We start from the raw sequence: 23,508 nt of genomic DNA, 5'->3' as shown, positions 1-23,508 counted from the left end.
ATTTGGGCAGGAAAGCAATCTCTTAGAGGAACTCCTGCTAGTGCCAAACGCTGTGCCAGAGACTCATGGTACATTACTGCAACTTTTAACAATCATAGGAGCCCACGTTCCTGGTTATTATTCAGGTGTCCTGGGTTTGCATCCTGGCTCCATCCCTTACCAACAGTTGACCTTAGGCAATTTTCTTAGTCTTCCTATGCTTCCTCATTTGCAAAATGGGGATAATAATATCTACTTCATAAGGTCGTTTTGAAAAGTCATTGCAGTAATACGTGTAAAGTATTCGCAGAACAATTTGTGAGCTGTGGTAGACATAGTACACAGTCAGTACATGTTAGCTATCATTATTGATAGGAAGCTGAGGCTCAGAGAGGTTTCAGCACTTTCTGGGGCTCCCCAGATACTGAGTGTTTGTTAGGACCAAGCAATGAATCCATTGGCCCCCCAAGCCTGTTGCACTATACCAGTATTTCCCTAAGTGGGTTCCACGGGATGCTAGTCTGCAGGATGGTTAGTGAGAAGAGGGTTCCATGGTTAAATACGTTTGGGAAATGCTGCGTCCTCTGTGCCCCTTTTGGAGAGTTGCAAAACACAGACCACATTAGCACTAGCATGCGAAAGAAGCTGAGGAGTCCTGTAGCAGAGCTGCCTATTAAACTGTGTAATACAGCATTTCCCAAACTCATTTGACCACAAAACCTTTTTTTTGTTTGTTTTTTTTGTTTCTTGTTTTTTTACCTAACACCTATTAGCACCCAGCGGAACACACTGTGGGAAATGCCACTCTAGGCCGTGCGGCGTCCCCCGGAATGGTAATCACGCTTTTGTTCTTTTGAGGGGAAAACCATGATCTCTTTTTCATCTGTGAGTGTGACTTAAAGAGTCGACTGGGGAATGGCTTGCGCGTGTCCAGGGTCAGAGAGGAGTTGTACATCTTCCCTTGGAACCCAGCACCTACCATCCTTTTCCCAACTAAGAGCCTTTCTCCTTCCAGACCCCCAATTGCCACCTCTGAATGATGTCCCCCCTCCCAACCACTTCTGCTTCCACCTCCTATTTCCCACCTTTTATTCTCATCTTTGCTCAGCTGATAGCACTCAGCTGCTCCACGCTGACAGAGCAGAAAGGGGACTCAGTCAGTCCCCAGCCTGGCCACATGACCTTGGACAAGTCACCAAACCTCTGAACTTGAGTTTTATTTTCATCTGTAAAGTGGGGATAATAACACCCACCTATCTCACCTTGCTCTATTTGATCACTTAGTGTGATAACGCCTTGGAAAATTACAAGGAGCTTTGCAAAAGAAGGTACTACAATTATTTCTAATGGCTCCAGTGCCTCTGGGAGTGAGCTTGGCTCTGTGCAGCTTGCTGATCCCTGGCCAGCTGTGAACCCCGTGGACTGAAATGCCACCAAAGTCACCCTTGGGTTTATTTGAATGGGACGACCAGATGGGATGGCTGCTCACACTCAGCCGCGTGCTTATGCATCCTCGTCTCTGCTCTGTCTCTGTCTCTCGCTTGGCCGCAGGTGAAATGTGTGCGATACTGGCCAGATGACACGGAGGTCTATGGAGACATTAAAGTCACCCTGATTGAAACAGAGCCCCTGGCAGAATACGTCATACGCACCTTCACAGTTCAGAAGGTAAGCTTCCCAGCGGCTTTGGGCAGCTTGTCCACCATGAGAGCTGGCTTGTTTGTTCATTCAGAACACATGGTGACTGAGGGTCTGTTCTATGTCCCGCCTCACGCTTGGCACCAGCCATAGATCAGCAATCAAGGCAGACATGGATCCTGCTACCATGGATCCCACATCTAGTAGGTGGGACAAACTGAATTCAATAAGCAAATCAATGAAATAACAATGTATTGTGACAAAAAGCCACATAGGAATATGCAAAGGATGGAGAGAGAAATAAACAGGAGGATGGGGTGGTAGGAGAGGGCCTCTTTTGGGCAGAGAATGAAGGAGGAGGAACCAGCGAAGGGTAGAAAGGAAGAGCTACCTCAGCTAAAGGGAAAAATCATGCAATCTCGAGGGGAAGAAAGATCTCGACCTGTTCAAGGCCTGTGGTCTCAACCAGGGGCATTTTGATCCCCCAAAGAATATTTGTAAAATGTCTGGCAACATTTTTGGTTGTCACAACTTACGGGAGGAGGGTTAGGATGTTACTGGCACCTAGCGTGTTGAGGCTAGAGATGCTTATAAACATGCCACAGTGCACAGGACAGCCCCCAACAACAAAGGATTATCCAGCCCAAGGCATCAGTATTGTCAAGATTGAGAAATGCTGGTGTAGACATTGAAAGGAGGCCAGGGCTGTATAAGCGTGGTGAGCAAGAATGTGATTGCAAATAATAATAGATACATTTATAATTTGCTATATAATCATTGCTATTCTACCATTGCTGTTATATCATAATGATAGCTAACATTACTGAGCACGTACTAAACCAGGTACTTTTCTAAATGCTTTGCATTTAGAGTAACTCAGTCCTCCCAACAACCCTGTAAGGTAAGTGCTATTATTATCCCCATTTTACAGATGAAGAAACTGAGACACCAAGAGTTTAAATCAGTTGTCCATAGTTGCCCAGCTGCAAGGTTGGTAGAACCAGGATTCACACTTTGGCCCCCGTAACACATTTCTCTTTCCATTACACCCTACGTTCCATTTCTCTAAAAGCAACCACTTTAATAGACAGTGTGGCCACAAGGCTGAGGATGCAAAAGCATTGGGGACTTATACGCTTTGAGAGTTGAGCCCTTGAGGCTTGGACAAGTCCTTGCAAGGGCCAAAGCAGGTTGCTCTGCAGACTACAGCCCGCCATACACACAGTACTGTTCCAGCATACAGAGTGGCCCAGGACATTCTGTTTGCTCCTGGCAGCTCCCCCTCAAACCTCCAGACTCCTAAAGTCTCAGGGTCTTTTTCATCTGAATCTTCAGTCTTGGGTGAAAAAGTCAGGAAGCCTGTGAACTCCCTCCACTAAGAGGAGGGGAAACCATCAGGTACTTGGATGTTGCCTTAGGTCAGGTTGTTCAGAAGCAGAGCCTGAGGCAAGGATTCAGGTACACAGGGTATATCAAGGGAGCTCTCCCAACAGAAATTCCTAAGAGTGGGAAGCAGGAGAGGGAAGGGAAGATGCCAAGCAAGGGCAGAGGCTCCAGAGAAGTCTAGCCTAGAGCTGACCCACAGGGAACCTTAAGAGATACCAAGGGCTTCTGAGCATTAACTGGGCTTAGCCACCCTCTTCACAGCACTTGAGCAGACACTCAGCAAACATCACCTACAATTTTAGCTCAAAATCAGTTCCTGAGCTGGGAACCTGGAAATAATAAACAGGGAGTGCTGTCTGCCCTTAAAGATAGCACAGTCGCACTGGGGAGAGAGGATGCTTGATAAATAAGCATAGCAAAGGTGGGGAGAGCTCAAAGGAGGGCTTCCTGGGACTGAATTGATTTGGAGCATGGCATGAAAAAAAGTCCAAGGATTCTTGAAGCTTTCTCCTCTCTCACTTCAGCTCATCCATCACTGCCTTAATCTGGGCTTCTGGTCTCTTCCTCCTAACAGGACTGTTTGCCTCTAGTCCTGCCCTTATGTTAGTTTAGGTTTCCTGGAAGCAGAGCCAGAAGCAACAGGGGTTTGGGTGCCCTGGGTCATGTGCTGAGGGAGAGTTTACAGGGGGAAGGCGGGGAGAGAGGCAGGACGGGGTGGGGAAAGGAGCTGAGTGGGGATGTGGCCCCAGCAGAGACTTGCTTCCACCTGACCCCATGGGAGCCTTGGAACATGAATGGTACTGCAACTTGGTCCAACCTTGAGGCAAAGAGACCTCAGGTGCCCCCATTAGGGTAAACAGTTTTTCTGGTTCTTCCAGAACATTACTGGTTTTTTCACTGTAAGTCCTGTGTACCAGGGAACCCCTCAGTCCTGGGCAGACTGGGCAAGTGGCAAGCCAGTTCATCACTCTCCCTCTACTATCAGTCACCGAAGGATGCTGCCACATCCCAGGGGAGAGGGCTTCTCTTCAGCTGAGAATAGTTCCCTTCACAAGAGGATAAGCATGAGCTGTGTGCAGCCATGAGACTCAGAGCATCTGGTGAGGAGTACACTGGGCCAGTGATGGGGATCAGAGTGGGCACCAATAGTGCTTTCTCTGCAACCCCCAATACACCCACCTCAGTCCATCCTTCATGTAGCAGGATGCAGCCTCCTGAAATGCAAGTCTAATGATGCACTTCCTCCTCTGTCAAACCATCTGTGTAATCTCCCTGTAGCTTCCCAATGCCTTTGAGATAAAGTCCAAAGGCGCTAATGTAGACTCAGGGCCTTCTGGGATCCAGCTCTCGTCCATTCTCCTACACCCCCAGTCCTGTGGTCCCCATGGCCTGTCTTCCGCTTGCCTCTAGCATTGCCCTGGGTTGCTAGTGATTCTCTGCACATGCCATGCTAAGCCCTGTCCCCAGACCTGTGTCCATGCTGTCCCCCTGCCTTGGATTCACTGCCTTTCTTCCCATCAACTGGGTAATACTGACATATCAGTATATTATAATGATTAAGAGTGCAGACTTTGGAGGCAGACAGCCAGGGTTCACATCATTCCTTTACAACTCATGAGCTGTACTGTGGCCTTGGGCGTGTTACTTAAACCTTGCCTTAGCTTCAGTTTTCTGATCCATTAAATGGAGATAAAATTATAGGGATTGATATCAGGATTAAATAAGTTAGGATACCGAAGTGTTCAGAAGAGTGACTGGTAGAGAGTAAATGCTTAGTTAATGTTAGCTTTTATTTTCACTACTTGCTTCAAGATTCAGGTCAAGCATCGCCTCCTCCAGAAAGCCTTCTCTGATTTTTCCTCGCCACAGATCAGGTTAGCAGGCACTCCTTGACACACTTCAATAGAATTACCCACTTGGGCATCTGCCTGCCCCACAAGGCCATGAGCTGTTCCAGGGATAGGAGCTGTGGCTTTTATTCTCACCTTCCTAGTACCTAGCACAAAGCTGGGCACAGGTCACACTTGGTGAATGGTTTTTAACTGAAGGAATGAACAATCAAACAGACTCTTCCTATTCAGTGCTCTCTGGGTATCTGCAGGAGATTCCTAAGTAAAAAATTGTAGGTAGCAGGAACTGTCTAAGCAAAGGCTTAGAAGTGTGACCTGACCATGGAATGCTCAGAAAACCACGATTGGGCCTGGAGTGTGTCTCTGTGAGGGGTGGGGACGGGGTATGAAAGGGGAGGGGAATGGCTCTGAGCTCCAGTTCCCACTGCCTCCGTTAGTCAGAGAACCTCTGCTTTTGTTTGGCATCTTACCTAATCATTCTAAGAATCTAATTAATAAAGAATCCTACTAAGTTGTATAAACTTTGAGAGCCACACGGACTAGCATAGTTAAGGCCAGACCAATGGGACATCAGACCTCAATCACTGAAAGGCCTCAGATTGCAGGGGAAACCATTTGGACTCAGTCTTCAAGGCCCACATTTCTTTGAATCCCTTCTACTAAATATACCTCCTATAAACATGGGCATTCAGAGCGTGTATGAGCACCCTCAAGGCTCTGAGACATCCCGCACTAAAGCCATCGATTTCATTTTATCAATCCCACGTTTCCCAAATGTAACTGATTACAGAATCGCTCTATGCAGTAACACCTGTTAGCCCTGCCAGGGCGCTGTCCCTGCCGGAGGTTCCTCAGGGCAGCCGCGGTGGCCCCACATATTTCCCGGGCTGGGTGTGTGAGGGCAGCAGCTGGAAGAACAGAGGCCTGTTCTCTCCTCAGAAAGGCTACCATGAGATCCGGGAGCTCCGCCTCTTCCACTTCACCAGCTGGCCCGACCACGGCGTTCCCTGCTATGCCACTGGCCTCCTGGGCTTCGTCCGCCAGGTGAAGTTCCTCAATCCCCCCGAAGCCGGGCCCATCGTGGTCCACTGCAGGTAAGTCAAAGGTCCTCCACCTACCCAAGGGTGCCTCTGCGCCTCGGTTTTCTTGGGAGGGGCATGTTATCTTTTCAAGTGGCTTTACTCTTAAAGACTCCTCTTCCTGTGTCCCCCATGCCCCGTGCTTTCTGATGAGGCTTGGTGGCAAGGTCACCCAACAAGAGTAACAGCGGTAGTAGCCATTGTTACTGCTGGTGCCTGGAAACAGCGATCATCAGGGAGGCAGGCTGAAACAGGCAGCATCTGCTGCGTCTGTCAAGTGCTCTATACCCACATTATTTAGTTTACTTCTCGTCCCATCTTAAGAGATGGGCATATTATCATTCCCATTTTACAGACACAAAAACTGAAGCGCTGAGAAGGTAAACAGAGTGGGGATATTTAACCTGCTTTTCTTCAGACACTCACCCTCAGCTCCTTGAGATGGCAGCAGGGTGCCTTGGTGGAAGCACGCTTTTTTTCGTTTCTATTATTTTCAAAAGCAATTGCCGGCCTGCAGGGCCCCTCAGAGAGAGAACTGGACAGCACCAGGTTTCACCTTATGGAGAAGGGATATTTTCAGCTCTGACCTAGAAAGTCAGATTGAGAATGAGTGGCCCGTCTTTCGGTCCTCCCGAATGGAGGTGAAGTATCATGTCAAGGGTGTCCAGAATTGGAGGAGGATGGACTTCCTGACCTGAAGGCCAGCCAGCTGGCATCCCCCACCTTCCCAATGCCTCTCTCTTCCAATATGACCTTGGGCCAGCCCCTCTTTTCAGACCCTGGATGCTTGAGTTATCACATCCCTGCCATGGCAGTGTTTGTGTCAGTCAAGAGATCCAGGAAGACTCCGTAAGTGTGGATGTCTCAGAGCCAGCTCCCTCCTCATACAGCATCCATTTATCTTCCCAGCAGTAGTAGCTACACAGCCCCATTTCACAGACAAGGCAAGTGAGGATGAGGCGGTAACCCTCATCACAGCCCCTGGACTCCCTACGCATTTTGCAGGTATGCTCCGCTTTATATCTTGTAGCAATCCAAGGACAATAGAACATTAACTCCCCCATCTCCATACCCCAAAGAGAACCCAGAGCAAGGGTCTGGGGAAAGAAAGGCAATGGAAAATGTGTATCAAGCCCCCTGTGCATGATGGTTCTATGTGGTACACATCTCCGTAGCAGGCCATCTTAAGGCATCTGAGCACAGTGGTACCCATTCCTGGAGCCGTTCTGAAAATTATGAACAAATGGGTTGGCTAAGTATGCTAAGTGCCTAAGAGAATTCCTGACAGATAGTAAGCACTCTAAAATACCATTCTTCTCTGCCTCTTAATGTTTTCTCTTCCTCCCTAGATTATTAATCCTTCAGGAAAGAAACAATGTTTTCATATTCCTACTCTTAATCCCAGCATCTACTCATGATAGATTTTCAGTAAATATTTGTTGAATATAATAGCCATTATTTATTGAGAAATTACTGTGTATCCAGGCACAAAGCAATTTGTGTGCATTATGCATTTTAATTGTAATTTCATGCAATTTATACATATTGTGCTATTAATGCTGTCAGGTGGATCTATTCATTATTATCAACATCATTTTATAGATGAGTATTGAAGCCCAGAGAGGTTAAGTCATTTGCCTGAGGTCACACAGCTAGTAAGTAATAGAGCCAGGATATAATCCCAGGGGTCTCTTCATATATCCTGTGTTGAATTACTGTGTGATGCTGAAATAAACACAGCTCTGTCCTCACAGGGACCCTGTAGGGAGGTATGTTAAATGCATCAGAAATCTGAAGCTAATAGACACTGGGCAACTTAGTCACCACTGATAGTTCCAAAATTCAAAACCAGATTGTCCTGGTTATTTATACTAAAGCATGTTCGGTATGAACATTGAAGGAAAAAAAAACAGATGAGTAATCCCTTGTACTCCCTCCCAGACACACAGGCCAAGCCTGTTGAGTCCCCACATCTGGATTTTGGGGACTAGGTTCTGAAGCAAACCTAAGTCAGACTTCACTCTATTCAAACCATGAAATTTTACCATGAATGAAAACTCCGCTTCCAGCGGGTTTACTTTGCATTTTCTTGTAGACAGTGGTTGAGACTGGCCTGTGCTCTTGGGATTTATAATCAGCCAATATTGCTTTTTTAACCTCGTTCCATCTCTCTTCCTCTTTGTATTTATTTTGACATCCCCATTGTTAGACAAACACACTTGTTTCCATGAGAAATGCAAGATGTGAAAACACAGTGGAAGGGGGGCCTCCTCGACAGGCCGCCCGGCCTTCCCTTCCAAAACTGCACGTGTGCAAGGCACATGTCCTATGTGCCCCTTGGTCAGCACTGATGCAGAAAGGGCTGGCCGTGGCCCATAGAGTCTCGTTGAGTTCCCTTCTATTTTGTTCTTGGTTTGAGATCCTTCTAAAGAAGCCATTAGCCACATACAAATCAAGTATGTATCAGGAAACTTAATCCTTGACAAGGGTCTCCACATGGTCAGCTGCTCCAGTTCGATGACCAAGGGTCTCAAGATGATCAGCTGCTCCAGTTTGATGATGCTCTTGCTAAAACAGCTGCAGGTGGAGCCAGAGGCCGGGTTTTGAACATGGCGCTTTGCCAACCACTCTCTCTGCCTTGGGGACAGCTGAGAGGACTCTGGTTTCTGTCCTGTCATTCACCTGCCCTCTGTTCTCTCTCCTCCTTCTCTGCTTCCATTCATCAACCCATTTGCTGAAGAAGAAAAAAGAGGAGAAAAGAAGGGAAGAAAATAGAAAGACATGTCTGTAATGCGTGTCCAGCATGCCAGGAGCTGAGCCGGCTGTTTTATACTATATAGATGTATTATTTCATCCATCCCACCAGGAAACTGCATGTATATGTGTGGTTTGAGCATGCATTACAAACTATAACTATTAAGAAAGTTAATGTGGGGACATGTAATCTAGAGCCAGACCACCTGGGTAAAAGTTCCAGCTCTACCTCTTCTTAGCTGTGTGACCTCAGTTAGGCAAGGTAAGCCCTCTGTGCCTTAGAACAATGGCATTTTGTAAGCACTTAGAACAATGGCATTTTGTAAGCACTGAATAAACGTTTGCTGAATGCCTACATCCAAATAAGTCAGTCCTGACAAAATAGCCCTCAGAGACAAGCACTACTCTGTCATTTTACAAAGGAGGCTGCTGGGGCTTAATCTACGTTTAGTTGCTTACTCAAGATCTCCCAGGAATGTTGGGAATCAGAGAGTTCTGTCTGACTATGCAGCATACTGACTCTCAACAGGACCCTTGGGGATACTGCTGAATGCTAGGGGCCTCCCCAGGGCAGGTGCCTAACACAGACCATACCTGTCTTCCAGTGCTGGGGCCGGGCGGACTGGCTGCTTCATTGCCATTGACACCATGCTTGACATGGCCGAGAATGAAGGGGTGGTGGACATCTTCAACTGTGTGCGTGAGCTCCGGGCCCAGAGGGTCAACCTGGTACAGACAGAGGTGAGTCCTAGGTGACAAAGACGGTCACCTGTAGCCCTGGCCAAGGAGAAACATGATAGAACTGAGAGACCAACAAGTGGGGGCCTCCTATTGAAAGGGACCTGGGTGTGAGAGAAGCAGGAGGGAATAAACACGTGGCTTACTATGGGGAGACCACTGTGGGAGCTAGGGTACACCAGCCAGCCCTGGAGGGCTACAGTGCAGGGAGTTCTACCGATGAATGGCGGTGAGTTCTCCATCCCTGAGGGCATCCAAGCAGGGACAGAATGACAAATTTCAGGGATTATTTGAATGGCATTCTTGCCTTGGGTAAAGTGAGAGAAGAAAAGAGAAGGACTGGCATTTATTCAGTGACTACTACACGCCAAGAGATGGTCCAGTCACTGCAAGGAATGGTTTAATCAACAAAGTCATTGAGTACTTAAGCTGGGTGCAGGGATTTCAAGAGACGTAATACACAGCCCCTGGCCTCAAGGGAGAAGCAGACCTTCAGGCACCTCTCCGTGCATTTAGAGAGCCCAAGACCTAGGAGTAATGAGAGGAATTAATGTTTATTGTTGTGTACCTACTGTGAGCCAGGCAGCATACATTCTTTCTATACACGATATTTTTTCTACTCCTATAGCTATGGTGTAGCTCCTAGTATTATATCCATTTTAGCAGTGAAGAAGAAATTGTGTCCCTAAGACCTCACATACCAGACTGTGGTAGAACTTGGGTCCATGGGACCCCAAAAATTCCTGCTTTTTTGCCACAACCACAAAGTTACTAACCAGTTTTTTTCTGTCTGTCCCACTCTGTGCCTTGGCTTTATCATTCCTGTAATGAGCCCTCTTCTGTTCTAGTGAAGGCTGTGGGTGCCCGGGCAATCAGAGCCAGGACAGATAAAGAACTGCAATCCTGCAAAGGGAAGTGACCCGTGGCTTTGGCACAGCTAGCCCCTCTGACTCTGCAGTGAATACCATCACTGATTGGTTTACACATATAGACTCTGAGCTAACTCTTACACAGGCCAGTCTTCAGGCTTCTAGTGTTAAAGCCAAGAAGACTGTTTTATCTGTTCCCTGGTTCATGCATGCAGAAGCCAGGCTTGCTGGTTGGAGTCAGATATAGGGGGAGACATATTCAAATGCAGATGCATCACAGAGCATCTGGAGCAGCACTCTTTATAGACAAACTGACCAAGTTCTGCAGAAAAAGGTCACTCAACATACATTTATCTAGGCCCTAGAAGTAACACCAACTTCTGCCTCGTGGATTAACAAATGGTTTTCCAGAAAGAATGGAACATTAAAGGTATAGAAAAGAGGGAGTGGAGTTTCAGGAGGCGAGAACAGCAGGTACAAAGAATTAAGATGGGAGGAGACAGGACACATGTTTTAGGAGCAGATTGTGAGACAAAGATTTGCGGGCAGATAATTTGCTTGGAAGGTGATCCCAAGACACACTGGCTTGTGAGTGGGAAAGTGAGGTGGAGCAGGGAAGGAAACAAAGCCTACTTTAGCAAGCTGTCGGACCCTGTAGACAACTGGAGCCCAGTTCTGCTGGGGAACTCTGGGAGTGCGGAGCATGCGTGTCCAAGTGATTCCGCCTAAATGCAGAGGAAACTTAGATTTCTATCCTCAACTCTCCATCTGTCATTGCTTCAGGGTTACTTTCCACACAGCCCAGGTATCCTCTCTGCCTTCAGCAGAGAATCCCAGGTGTTTGCAGCGAGCAGCTTCCTTAGGTAAAGGTGAAAGCTGAGGGGACAATGGAGTGGACACCAAAAGTGCCTGCTGCAACATGTCTAGAAGTTTCTAATTGTATCCGTGACTACGCTATTCCATCTTCAATAAGACAAGACCCACCATAGATAGCTCAGGTGATCACTAGGAAACATGGAAACCTTTGAGTTATAGTAGGAAAAGTAAGAATTCTGCCTAAGTACCTAAAAGAGAATTCCTGACATACAGTAGGTACTCTAAAATAACATTATTCTCTGCCTCTTAATCTTTTCTCTCCTTCCCCAGATTATTTATCCTTCATGAAATGAATAATATTTTCATATCCCCACTCCTAATCCCAGCGTCTATTGCATCATAGATTTTAAGCAAATATTTGTTGAATAGCATTATTTATTGAGAAATTACTATGTATTCAGGCACAAAACAATTTGTATGCATTATGCATTTTAATTGTAATTTCATACAATGTATACATGTTGTATAATTTATACATATTGATAAATCATGTCTATTCTTCATAGCCACAACACTAAATGTGGACAGCAAAGTCTCAGGCCGCTGTTCTTACCTGGCACCCCATTCCATCTCCCCTGCCTTTGCAGGAGCAATATGTGTTTGTACACGATGCCATCCTCGAAGCGTGCCTCTGTGGCAACACTGCCATCCCTGTGTGTGAGTTCCGCTCCCTCTACTACAATATCAGCAGGCTGGACCCCCAGACGAACTCCAGCCAAATCAAAGATGAATTTCAGGTATGAACAAATCACAGATTCAGTGACTATCTTAGTCAGTTTGGGTTGTTACAACAAATTTCCATAGATTGGGTAGCTTAAATGATAGACATTTATTTATTACATTGCTGGGGGCTGAGAAGTCCAATATCAAGCTTCCAGCGAATCCAGTGTCTGGGGAGAGCTCACTTCCTGACTTGCAGACAGCTGCCTTCTTGTTCCATAGTCACACGGTAGAAAGTAGAAGCAGCAAGGTCTCATATTTCTTTTTTTATTTTTTACAGAGAGAGGGTCTCACTATGTTGCCCAGGCTGATCTTCAACTCCTGGGCTCTAGCAGTTCTCCCACCTCAATCTCCCAAATTGCTGGGATTACAGGCGTGAGCCCCCACACTCGGCCCTACATGTTTCTTATAAGAGCTCTAATCCCGTTCATGAGGCCTCTATGCCCATGACCTAATCTTCTTCCAAAGTCCCAATCTCCTAATACCATCGCATTGGGGGTTAAGATTACGGCATGGATCTTGGGAGGGATGAAAACATTTAGTCCATATAGTAACCCACCAACTTCAGTGGCTCCATGCACACTTGTGGGGTTTTCATCAGAACAACTGATATATCTGTGCACTTTCATTGTCTGCTTCTCTAGGAAGCTGCAGAATCTGTTCCAGAACACAAAATGCATAGCCATGAGCAACTATGCACTCAGGGATTGCTGGTGCTTGTTTTTAACTGTGATTATGTTTTTAACTGAGGTCTTACTCAGTTCTAGTCCAAGTTGTGAATGGAGACAAATTTATACAAAGAGGTGTCAATTTCATACTGCTTTATCCCTGGAGGCACTCAGGGTCTCTCGATATGTTTTCAGTAGACTCTTACTACTAAAAGTGTGGTCTGCAGCTGACCAACATGGTGAAACCCTGTCTCTAATAAAAATACAAAACAAATTAGCCAGGCGTTGTGGCGCATGCCTGTAATCCCAGCTACTCAAGAGGCTGAGGCAGGAGAATCGCTTGAACCAGGGAGGTGGAGGTTGCAGTGAGCCGAGATTGCACCACTGCACTCCAGCCTGGGTAACAGAGCAAGACTCTGTCTCCAGAAAAAAAAAAAAAAATGTGGTCTGGATGGAGACCAGCAGCATTGGTTTCACCTGGGGACTTGTTAATAAATGCAGAATCTTGGACCTCACCCAGACATAGTGAATGACAGCCTGCAATTTAACAAGACCTCTGAGTGATTTGTATGCATGTTTAACTTTGAGAAGCACTGTCCTAGAACATAGCTCAGGCATGCCAGATCGATCCACACCTGGAAGCCGCATGGTCAGAGCTGTGGGAACACTGTTTGGTCTAAGAGGCCTGGACATGAATTACTAAGTAACATAAAGCCAGAGTTTAGCGCTTTATCCCAAGACCACTGTCAGGATTCCACCTGGGCAACGGGAGTGGAGAATGAGGTATGAGAAAGCAAGGAAGCTCCAGGTCTTGCCTCAAGTCACTGGGCAAATGCCAGACCCATTGTTCCATGGGCAGATATCCCAGGCAGGCCAATACCTTAGCAATCCCTGAAACAAACAGCCATTATTGATTTCAAGTAGAGACAGAGTGCTAAATGAGGGCAGGATGGAGGGCACGGAACCCTGGTCATTGCACATAACATCTAGTCCACTGGCTAGAGCAGGTCAGCTCTGGCCTCAGACTTGCAAGACTTACTCTGCAGAGCCCAGACACAGCAATTTCCCAGGGCTGTTTTGGGTTGCCCCTCCGGAGTCTCTCATCTATCCTGAGCAGTTCATCCAGGCATCCTTCCATACTCAGCCTTCTGAGTGTTGAGAAATCATTTCCCCCATTCCATGACAATGCAAGTGATGTTTAGCACTCAGCAGGGATTCCTTACCCCCACCCCTCCAGGATGGCCCGCCCTTTTTTTTTTTTTTTTCTTTAATTGAGAGGGAGTCTCACTCTGTTGCCCAGGTTGGAATACAGTGGTGCAATCTCGGCTCACTGCACCCTCCACCTCCTGGGTTCAAGCAATTCTCCTGCCTCAGCCTCCAAAGTAGCTGGGACTACAGGTGTGTGCCACCATGCCTGGCTTTTTTTTTTTTTTAGTGAAAACAGTGTTTCACCATATTGGACAGGCTGGTCTCGAACCCCTGACCTCGTGACCCGCCCACCTCGGCCTCCCTGCCCTAACCTTTAATGCAGCACTGGCTAAGCTGAACCACTTAGTTCATGTGGTTGGCAGGTACTATGAGACTGTCTGAGCCTATGTGTGCTTGTGCTGCTTCTGCAGCCAGCCTTGGCATTTTGAAGGTGTCACACAGTTCACACCCACTGTAGCAGTGAGCAGGAGAGGAAAGAACATCACCATGGAAGAGGAATGGGTCCTGGGAAAGGGACAGTGGGGCTGCACTTGGAGGGTGGAGATAGTTAGGCTGAGTTGGTACATCACCGTCTCCCTTGCTCAGGGGCAACCATATGAGCAGGGCCTATCTATCCACCTTTGCACCCCACAGACCCTCAACATTGTGACGCCCCGTGTGCGGCCCGAGGACTGCAGCATTGGGCTCCTGCCCCGGAACCATGATAAGAATCGAAGCATGGACGTGCTGCCTCTGGACCGCTGCCTGCCCTTCCTCATCTCGGTGGACGGAGAATCCAGCAACTACATCAACGCGGCACTGATGGATGTAAGTGTGCCCTGGCAGAAAGCTCCTAGCTGGCATTCAAGGACAAATATTCTTCCCTAGGTGGAAGTGGCTGGACCTCAGGGCCCTGACCCCACCAGCCAGCCCCGCTTTTCCTGATATTCTGGTCCCAAGGACCCTTGCTCCACCTAAAGGCTGTGGTCCAAATCTAGACACAAGCTGGGCTCTTGGCTCCTTTTCTCATACAAAGAGCCTGGAAAGAATAGACCAAAAGCTTAAGGTGTCGCCAGTGACACCATGGCAAGTGTACAGGCCTGCCTAGCACCCCCTTCTTCCCCACAGAGCCGACTCTCAGCCTGAAGTGTGGTAAAGTGTCCTCTATGGTGGGCCTTGGCCTGAGCCAGGGAACACAAGAAGATACAGACACAGGTTCTGCCCCCCGATCGCTCCCATGAGGGTTCCCAGGTAACTCCTGTACAGAGGCAAAAATGAGGGTAGCACACAGTAGGGACGCAGTAAAACAAGCATGGGGTGGAAGCGGGCCATATTGCTGGCTGTCCTGTGAGGGGCACTGTCCCTGTTTCTTGACATCACTTCACCTTGCCCTGGTTTGGGAGTAGGGCCATGTTCTTGGCCCAGTTAGCCTGGGCTTCTTCCCTGCGTTTTTCAGATACTTCTAATTATCATCACTTCCCCTCCAAGATGTACGGGTGTTTGCAGCAGGAGGGAACTGTGGACCACCTACTCCCAGCCATATACTTTTCAGCAGAGGAAACTGAGGCCAGAGAGAAAGAGAGACTTGCTCAAGGTCACCCAGGGAGCTAGCAGCATAGCCCAAACCCAGAGCTCTTGGTTCACACTCTAATATTCATTTATTGAGCCTCCCCGCAATTTGCTGGATCCAGTAAGATGTAAACACCTCGCCTCCTGAGGCTCAGAACCAAGAACACCATTGTCTGGTTATAACAGGCTCTTCCAGCGCCTCCTCCCCACCCATCTGAGATCACATCCTTCTAGCCCCTGTGGCCCTCCTATTTATCTCACTCAGAACAGACTGAAACATGGGATGCTCTCTCCTGGGGTCAAGGCCAATAATTTCTCTGACCTCTCATCCTCCTGAAGTTTCTCCCCAAGGACCTGGGTGTTAGAAGCAGGAAGGTGATGGAAGGTCAATGCCTATCCCAGCTCTCTAGGGGTCTGCCCTGACCTCTGCCCACAGTGTGCCTATAGCCTCCATAAAAACCCTAGCTCTGGGTTCAGAATCAGGGAGTCTTGGCTCGGTCATATAGCTGGAGGTGGAGAGACGGCCTTTGGCATTAGCGAGCCTTCTAAAGCCAATGAGTGCGTGTATGTGTGTATGTGCATTATGTGGGTGTGGTAAGAAATGGGGTCTAGGGGTGCACCCACGCTTGCAAATTCCTCCTAGCTTTGTCTTCCACTTCTCCCAACACCCGCTCCCTGCGTTCCTCATCTAGGCAGAGATCAAACGAGCTCCTGGCCTCTACTTAATAGGTTAGATACTGCCTGGAGTCAAACGCCTTCTGCCAAGCTCGGATGCTCATTGTGTTCTCTTTGTCCACAGGGCATTTCTCCTGTGAGCCATCACTGGGGCCTTTGCCTTTCTTATGTACAAAAAAAAAAAAGTCCTCATCTGTATTCCAGCTCAGTCAGTGCATTATCTGGTAACCATAGCAGCTTTGCTCCTAGCAGAAAAATATGAAGTCCTCTGGGTTAATTTTTAATGTTTCCCCTGGTAAAGGATGATGTTATCCATGAAATGGATTGCCGGCTGATCCCTGAAACCCGGCAGGAGCACGGATCTCGAACATATTTTCAGATAAGGCTTTGTCAGGCGTGCTGGCCTAATAGAGCATTTATCACAGAGACAGGGAAAAAGAAAAGAAAACTAACATTCGCTGAGTGTTGGGCACCATGTCGGGCCCTGGACTTGCACTGTCTCAGTTTGCATGTGAGTACTCTTATCCCCATTTTCCGAGGAGGTCCTCACGCTCAGAGGATTTTCATCACTTGCTCAAGGTCAACTAGCTCAGCAATGGGGAGCCAAAAACTGGAGTCCCAAGTCTGTTAACACTCAAAGCCTTGACTTCTTTCCACATCTGGAAATGGCTCAAAGGCAGTGCTGTCTACAGGTAGAGAGTATGGTTTTCAGAAAATAAATTATTTACCTCTGCCCACCCAGACCCCTCCTCCGAACATTCCACTGGCCAGGAGAAGGCCCTCAGGAGAAGGCCCCCCGCTAGTGCATGCATGGCATCCATGTTTGCAAGGCTTTGTCCTGCTGTTTCCAGGGTCTTTGCAATCTTTCATCATCTTCCTTTCTCGCTTGTAACTCCACTGAGAACAGCTTTAACTCCCACAGAAACCGTCTCTTGAGAAAACATATCGAGAGCCTGAGCCACGGATGAGGTGGAGAATCTCTACAGTCTTTTCAAACACATTACTTCAGGTGGTGTGAAAACCGGGCTCCAGTTGAAGCTGCCAGACCCCCACTGTCCATTTTCTCTGGGCCTCTGTTTCCCTATCTGCAACATGGGACTGAATTTATTGTCTTATTTGCCGGAACAATGCTATCTAGCGTGTGCCAGCCACCATACCAGTGCCATGATGTAAAGCAAGGTCAGGGGTGTTTCTGCCCTGCCAGTAGGCTTATGTTCAGGCCGTTATTTGCTGGCTTTTTCACACGCAAATCTCATTCAATCTATGTGACAGTCATTCCTTTGGATTTATGAGTTCAGTTTTCCAGGTGAAAAATATGAGCTCTGGAATCATCTAATAACTTGACAGTACTTAGCACCCACCCCACCAGAAAAAAAAAAAAAAAAACAACTCTGCAAATGAATGAATGAATGAATGAATGGGTGAATAGATGGACAGATGGCTGACTGATAACTTACAAGTGGTAAAGCTGTCCTTGAACCCCAGGTCTACTTGACTTAATACATGTGTACTTTCCATTGCCCCACTGACTCACAAGACACAGTGCCCACCTTGCCAGGCCAGCCTAGCCCCTCATTCTAGCATGGAGGCAGAAAGGAGCCTGTGGGAGACTCTCTGCCTCAGGCCCTCCCAGACCCTCCCCCATCATCATGAGCACAGGGACTCGGCCAATCCTTTCTATCCCGAGAAGTGTCTTGACCGGCAGAGCAACAAATGTGCATCTGAAATCTTTCATTTCATGTTGTAATTATGATTATTTGCTGAGCTCCAAGGCATAAATAATTTATTTGGATAATCCCCATCCAAGTGACACTTTCCTAATGAAATGTCTTAGTTTGGAGGAGAACGCGTTCATTATGAGAAGGTCCCCTTTGCCGCCAGGGCATGGAGAGAGAAAAGAAAAGGCAGGTGCTTTGTATAATCTATCTGGCAGGCTCAGGAGCCTCTGGCCTCAGTCCGGGCCTCATCATCGTCAGAATATCACTGATGGATGTGTAATTTACGAAGCCTCTGTCTTTTCCTTGTCAGAGTCACAAGCAGCCTGCCGCCTTCGTGGTCACCCAGCACCCTCTACCCAACACCGTGGCAGACTTCTGGAGGCTGGTGTTTGATTACAGCTGCTCCTCTGTGGTGATGCTGAATGAAATGGACACTGCCCAGGTAGGAGGAGGCTGAGCCAAGCTCCAGGTGGGTTGGTGGTGGGGGTTGGAGCGGGTGACGCTCTAAACCTGGAGCGAGAGCCCTTCATAGCCGCTGCCTGCCACATCTGCCCCAACTAGCTGTCCTGTAATAAGCACTGTCTGGCCATGAGCATCAGGCAAGCCATTCTGCTGCCTACAGAGGGTCCTGTCACCCACCCCCCCTGACCTCCAGCAAAGACTGCCCCCGCCTGTGGGTTTTGTCCAACCCCCTCCAGGACCAGACTCTGTTGCTCCATCTCACGAGCACTGATGATTGTCTTGCTCCAAATCACACAGAGCTTGCACAGTCAGGAGGCTCCCTCTTCCAGCCCTGAATAATACCCAGATGACTGGCCACACTCGCCTCCCTTCCCCCTCAGCAGTGCAGCCTGTACCAACAGAGCCTGGGGCTTGAACCTTGGACACTTTACCCACTGACCATCCCACCAAGCCCCAGGTCCTCGCAGTTGACCCTTGTGTCCTGGCAGGCTTCCTGCCTTAGCCCCTCTGGTCTGATAGCTCCAAGCATCATGTCCTACAGTATATCCCCATACTCAGGACACAGGATGTGTATCTTGGGACAGTTTCTGGATTTCTTCAAAGCAGTGAATGTACCCCTACGGCAGGGCAGCCATTCTGGGGTAGAAGAGGTAAGAATGGTCCTTCAGATTTTTAAAAGTCTATCCTTTCACTGCCCTGAATAAAACTCAAAGTAACAACGCATTCCCATGTGAGCACTGGCCTTGTGCAGGCCTTGGATGGGAATAAAAAAATTTAAACAGATCTGAGCTATAGTTTCAGCCCTCTAAAAGCTCATGGTCTTGCTACAGAGACAGATGAGCAAATTGTCCCAACCTCGTGTGGCTGTGTTATAATAGAGGTCAGCAGCGAAGTGCTGTGTTGGCCAGGAGCAGGGAGCAATTAATTCTGCCCAGAGGGTGAGAGAAGACTTCAAAAAGAAGGTGACTTTGGCCTTGAAGAAGGCAGGGGAGCTTTAGGTGTAGGGAGGTTGAACTCACTGGGAAAAGGCATTTCAGGCAGAAGGAACAGCAGAGGCAAAGGTGAGGCTGGAGGTGAATATATGTAGACTTATTTGCAGAACAGCTTATGTTCTAGTGTGGCTGAGGCGTGGGTTATATCAGAAGGAGAAGAATATATAGTGAGGCTGAAAAATGCTGCAGAGCCCAGTTTGCAGAGAGCTCCCGGTGCCAGGCTCCGGAGCTGGGGTCTCAGATGGCAGCATAGCAAGCATCAGACTTTTACTTTGTAAGCAATAGAATCCTTTCTATGAATAAAAGCTTTCATGCAAGCCCAATGTATGAAACAGGTATGATCAAGAGCTGCTCATGATGAAGCAGTAGGCAGGGCTTGGGGTTCCACCCACACTGCTCTCTCATTTTCTCTTGGTACCCTTGGAGGGGTCAGTCCTTTGTGGGACCTGTGGAGTTTGCAGGAGCACAGTTAGAAATACCTCTGAGTAACTGGAGGGTAACAGAGCCAGGGTTCCTGTTAGAAAGCTGGGTCTGGAGGGTGGGCATCGAGTCTCATGCCTGTAATCAGCACTTTGCGAAGCCAAGACAAGAGGATTGCTTGAGGCCAGGAGTTCAAGCCCATCCTAGGCAACACCATGAGACCCTGTCTCTACAAAAAAATTTTTTTTTAATTAGCCAGGCATGGTACCATGTTTCTTTAGTCCCAGTTTCTCAGGAGGCTGAGGAGGGAGGATTACTTGAGCACTGCAAGGCTCAAGTGAGCTATAATCCCACCACTGTATTCCAGCCTGGGTGACAGTGCAAGACTCCATATCTATTCATATTCTCTCTCTCCCCCTGTCCCAGACTGGAGTGCACTGGTGCGATCTTGGCTCACTGCAGCCTCTGCCTCTCAAGTCCAAGCTATTCTCATGCCTCAGCCTCCCAAGTAGCTGAGATTACAGGCACATACCCACACGCCTGGTTAATTTTTGTATTTTTGGTAGAGAAGGGGTTTCACCATATTGGCCAGGGTGGTGTCAAACTCTTAACTTCAAGTGACCCATCTGCCTCACTCAGCCTTCCAAGTAGCTGGGATTACAGATGTGAGCCACCACAACCACACCTGGCCAACCTCATCTCTTAAAAAAAATTTTTTTAAAGTATTGCAAAACAAGATAAGAATAAAAAGTAAACCAGGTCTGAGGACCCAGTGCAGGTAAAAAGCTGGAGGAAAGACCTGGAAACCAGGAGACCAGGGAGGAGAAGTTTGCAAATATGCGGAAAATAAAGGTAGTTTTCTGAACTGCGGAAGTAGCCAGGAGGTGAGAGGATTGCAACTGGATGTGAAAACATGTCCAGACTTAACTCCACAAGCTTTAGGGAACAGATGCAGGTGGGAGATAAACGAGAAGGAAAGTTGAAGATAACGGCAGGATGCTGAGTCTGGGCAGTTAAGTATCCAGGGATACAACTGATGAAAATGGGAAAGGCGGGAAGGTGGGGAAAGACAGCGCGAAGAGCATACGAGCAGGGAATGAAACTGAGTGCAACTTGGGGATGTGCCTGTGAGAGACGTTCCTGAGAGTCCATCGATTCAGGCAACGCCTATTTGTTGAGCAGCTGCTATTTGCTGGAAGCTATTCTAGGTGCTTGGAATGCATCAGTGAGCAACAGAGACAAAGCAAGGCCTTAAAAAATTCCCATCTCTCATGCCACTTCTGTTCTAAGTGGGGAGACAGATAATAAGCAACACTCTCTCATGTGCTCAATTAGAGTTAGGAGGTGACACGAGTGTTTGGAAAAAGACAAACAAGAGAGCAGGGTAGTAAAGATCAGAAGGGTGGATCTGGGACATGGGATGTCATTGCAATAGGATTGTCAAGGTGGGCGCTATGGGGAAGAAAACATTTGAACACAAACTGGAAGGGGGTGAGAGAGCGAGCCACGTGACTCTCTCAGGGGAGCATCGCAGGCACAGGGAACATCTGCACCCAGGCTGCAGGGTACGCACGCACCTGGTGCCCTTGAGGAACAGCACAAAGGCCACGGGCAGAGCAGCACAAGTGGGGGGAAAACAGCAGGAGGTGAGGTCGGAGGGCCGTGTAAGTCACAGAAGAACTTGGGCTTTCATTCTCACAGAAACAGAGAGCCATGCACATGCTTGAAACAGAGGAACGTAATTTGCCTTTTTTTAAATAAAAGCATCCCTCTGGCTGCTGTGTTGAGAACAGATTGTTGACGCAAGAAGGGGGAAGAGTGGTTTCTGAAATGGAAGCAGAGAAAACAGACAGGAGACCACTATGATAATTCAGGTGGCAGGTGAGGTTGGCTTGAGCCCACGGGTAGCAATGGAGTGGATTCTGAAGGTAAATCCAACACCACATCCAGACAGATTGAATATGGAATAAGAGAGAAGAAGATGACTCAAGGGCCAGGCATGCCTGTAATCTTACTTAGTGCTTTGGGAAGCCAAGGAAGGAGGATCACTTGAGTCCAGGAGTCGAGGCTGCGAGTTAAAGGCCATCCTAGAAAACACAGTGACACTCTATCTCTACAAATTTATTTATTTATTTATTTATTTTTGGAGATGGAGTATTGCTGTGCTGCCCAGGTTGGAGTGCAGTGGCACGATCTCAGCTCACTGCCTTCTCCTGGGTTCAAGAGATTCTCCTGCCTCAGCCTCCTGAGTACCTGGGATTACAGGCGTGTGTCACCACAGCCAGCTAATTTTTGTATTTTCAGTAGAGATGGGGTTTCACATTGTTGGCTGGCCTCGATCTCCTGACCTCAGGTGATCAGCCCATCTCAGCCTCTCAAAGTGCTGGGATCACAGGCATGAGCCACTGCACCCAGCCATACAAAATAATTTTAAATGAACTGGGCATAGTAGTCCATGCCTATAATCCTAGCTACTTGGGACGCTGAGGCAGTAGGTTTGCTTGAGCCCAGGAGATCAAGGCTGTAGATAGCTGTGATCGCACCATTGCACTCCAGCCTGGGGCAACAGAGCAAGACCCTGTCTTAAAAAAGAGAAATCAAGAATAATTCCAAGAAGAGTTGAGGCCTGAGCAACAGAAGGTTAGAAACTGAGATAACTGTAAAAATAAATGAATTCCCATGAAACAGACAGTTCTGGAACATTCCCTGCAGACTTCTGGAGTCTGAAGGCATCACCACCCTACACTTTTGGCTGAAGAAATCAAACACTGAACTCAGCTCATGAGGCTGGGCGTGAGGTCTGGCCTGCAAAAGCCTGTTTGCTCTTCTCTTTTTCAACATCCCTTTCAGCAAAACGAGAGCTCAGGCAACAAAGGATGACTTTCAAAGAATTTCACTTTGGGACATATAAAACCTTTGAAACAAAAGTCAAGGTCATTGGCTATAGCTTCCCCTTTCAGGGGAAGGTCCTGGGTGAATGAAGACTCTTTCAGGCCCAGATGTTGGTACAGAGTTTGAGAACTGATTCTCTAAATGCAGAACCTTCAGGCTCAGAAGTACCCTGAGGTTGGCTGCCATATGCAGCTGGCAAGCATTCCCTGAAACCAGCAGATGAATAGAGCACTATTGATATAAATATCATCACCACAGCAGCTGGGCGCCTTATGAAAGTAAACAATGACACAGCATGAGCATCAGAAAAGCCGCCCTCGGCACCTGGAGGGGCGGTTCTTTGAAATGCCGTCAGCATCTGTCTGCCTGCATGCTCGTGCCAAGGCAGCCCCCAACTTGGCCCAGCCCGGCAACATGGACAGGTCACTCCTGACAGGACTGATGCCACCTCCTGTGGTTTGCCTGGGAACCGTATGGGCTGATGTTGGGGACTGGGCAGGGCTACCTGTAAGTTGCAGCAAAATAAGAAAAGGGTGTGAGCTCTAACAGGGCCTTATTTTTTTGCACTGCTGACCAAATCTGCCCCTGCTCAGAATCTTGCACTCCTTCATTCAGTCAGCCCCAAATATTCTTCCATTCTCTGCAGTGGCTGTTGTTCAAAGATAACTATGATCAATGAGGGCTCAAAATAAAGGCTTTCAAACTTTTGCATTCAACCTTACAGATTTTTCTCTCTTTAGAACTCCAGATGTCTCTGGTTAGATTTGTGGGGTAAAATCCTAGAACCACAACGGCCAGCAGAGGATTCTGTGGCTTCTCAGACTCAGCAGAAAGAACATTTTCAACCACATCCGACAGCACTGACAACATCTTTTCCCTATTTGTGGGCTCTATGGATAGGGCAGAGTTCATGGAGAGCAGACACCAGAAAGAAGCCCTCCTTGCAGTCCTGCCACACTCAGCAAACTGTTTAGAGAGCTCAGGAGATCCTCCATGCCAGCCACAGAATCATGACCCTACCAAAGATGTCCACAG

The 23,508-nt window shown here is 47.9% G+C and overlaps 1 protein-coding gene across 15 annotated transcripts in view; it reads left to right on the top strand.

Annotated features, from left to right (window-relative positions):
* Nucleotides 1-23,508, top strand: part of PTPRT (protein tyrosine phosphatase receptor type T) — a 1,134,111-nt gene that overhangs the window by 1,090,149 nt on the left and 20,454 nt on the right. For 8 of the 15 annotated variants that reach the window (XM_039479693.2, XM_074406551.1, XM_074406549.1 and 5 more), the window contains 7 exons: nt 753-812; nt 1,531-1,647; nt 5,793-5,947; nt 9,292-9,427; nt 11,757-11,906; nt 14,400-14,573; nt 18,018-18,149. In XM_039479693.2, coding sequence (XP_039335627.1) covers nt 753-812; nt 1,531-1,647; nt 5,793-5,947; nt 9,292-9,427; nt 11,757-11,906; nt 14,400-14,573; nt 18,018-18,149 — 924 coding nt within the window. The remainder of the gene's footprint in view (nt 1-752; nt 813-1,530; nt 1,648-5,792; nt 5,948-9,291; nt 9,428-11,756; nt 11,907-14,399; nt 14,574-18,017; nt 18,150-23,508) is intronic. The other 7 variants (XM_039479697.2, XM_039479696.2, XM_039479695.2 and 4 more) reach the window with 1 other exon arrangement.

The sequence above is a fragment of the Saimiri boliviensis genome, chromosome 9, assembly GCF_048565385.1.
Source record: "Saimiri boliviensis isolate mSaiBol1 chromosome 9, mSaiBol1.pri, whole genome shotgun sequence".
Taxonomy (NCBI): Eukaryota; Metazoa; Chordata; class Mammalia; order Primates; family Cebidae; genus Saimiri; species Saimiri boliviensis.
Note: the sequence above shows the minus strand (reverse complement) of the source record. Positions and strands in the feature narration are given on the sequence as shown.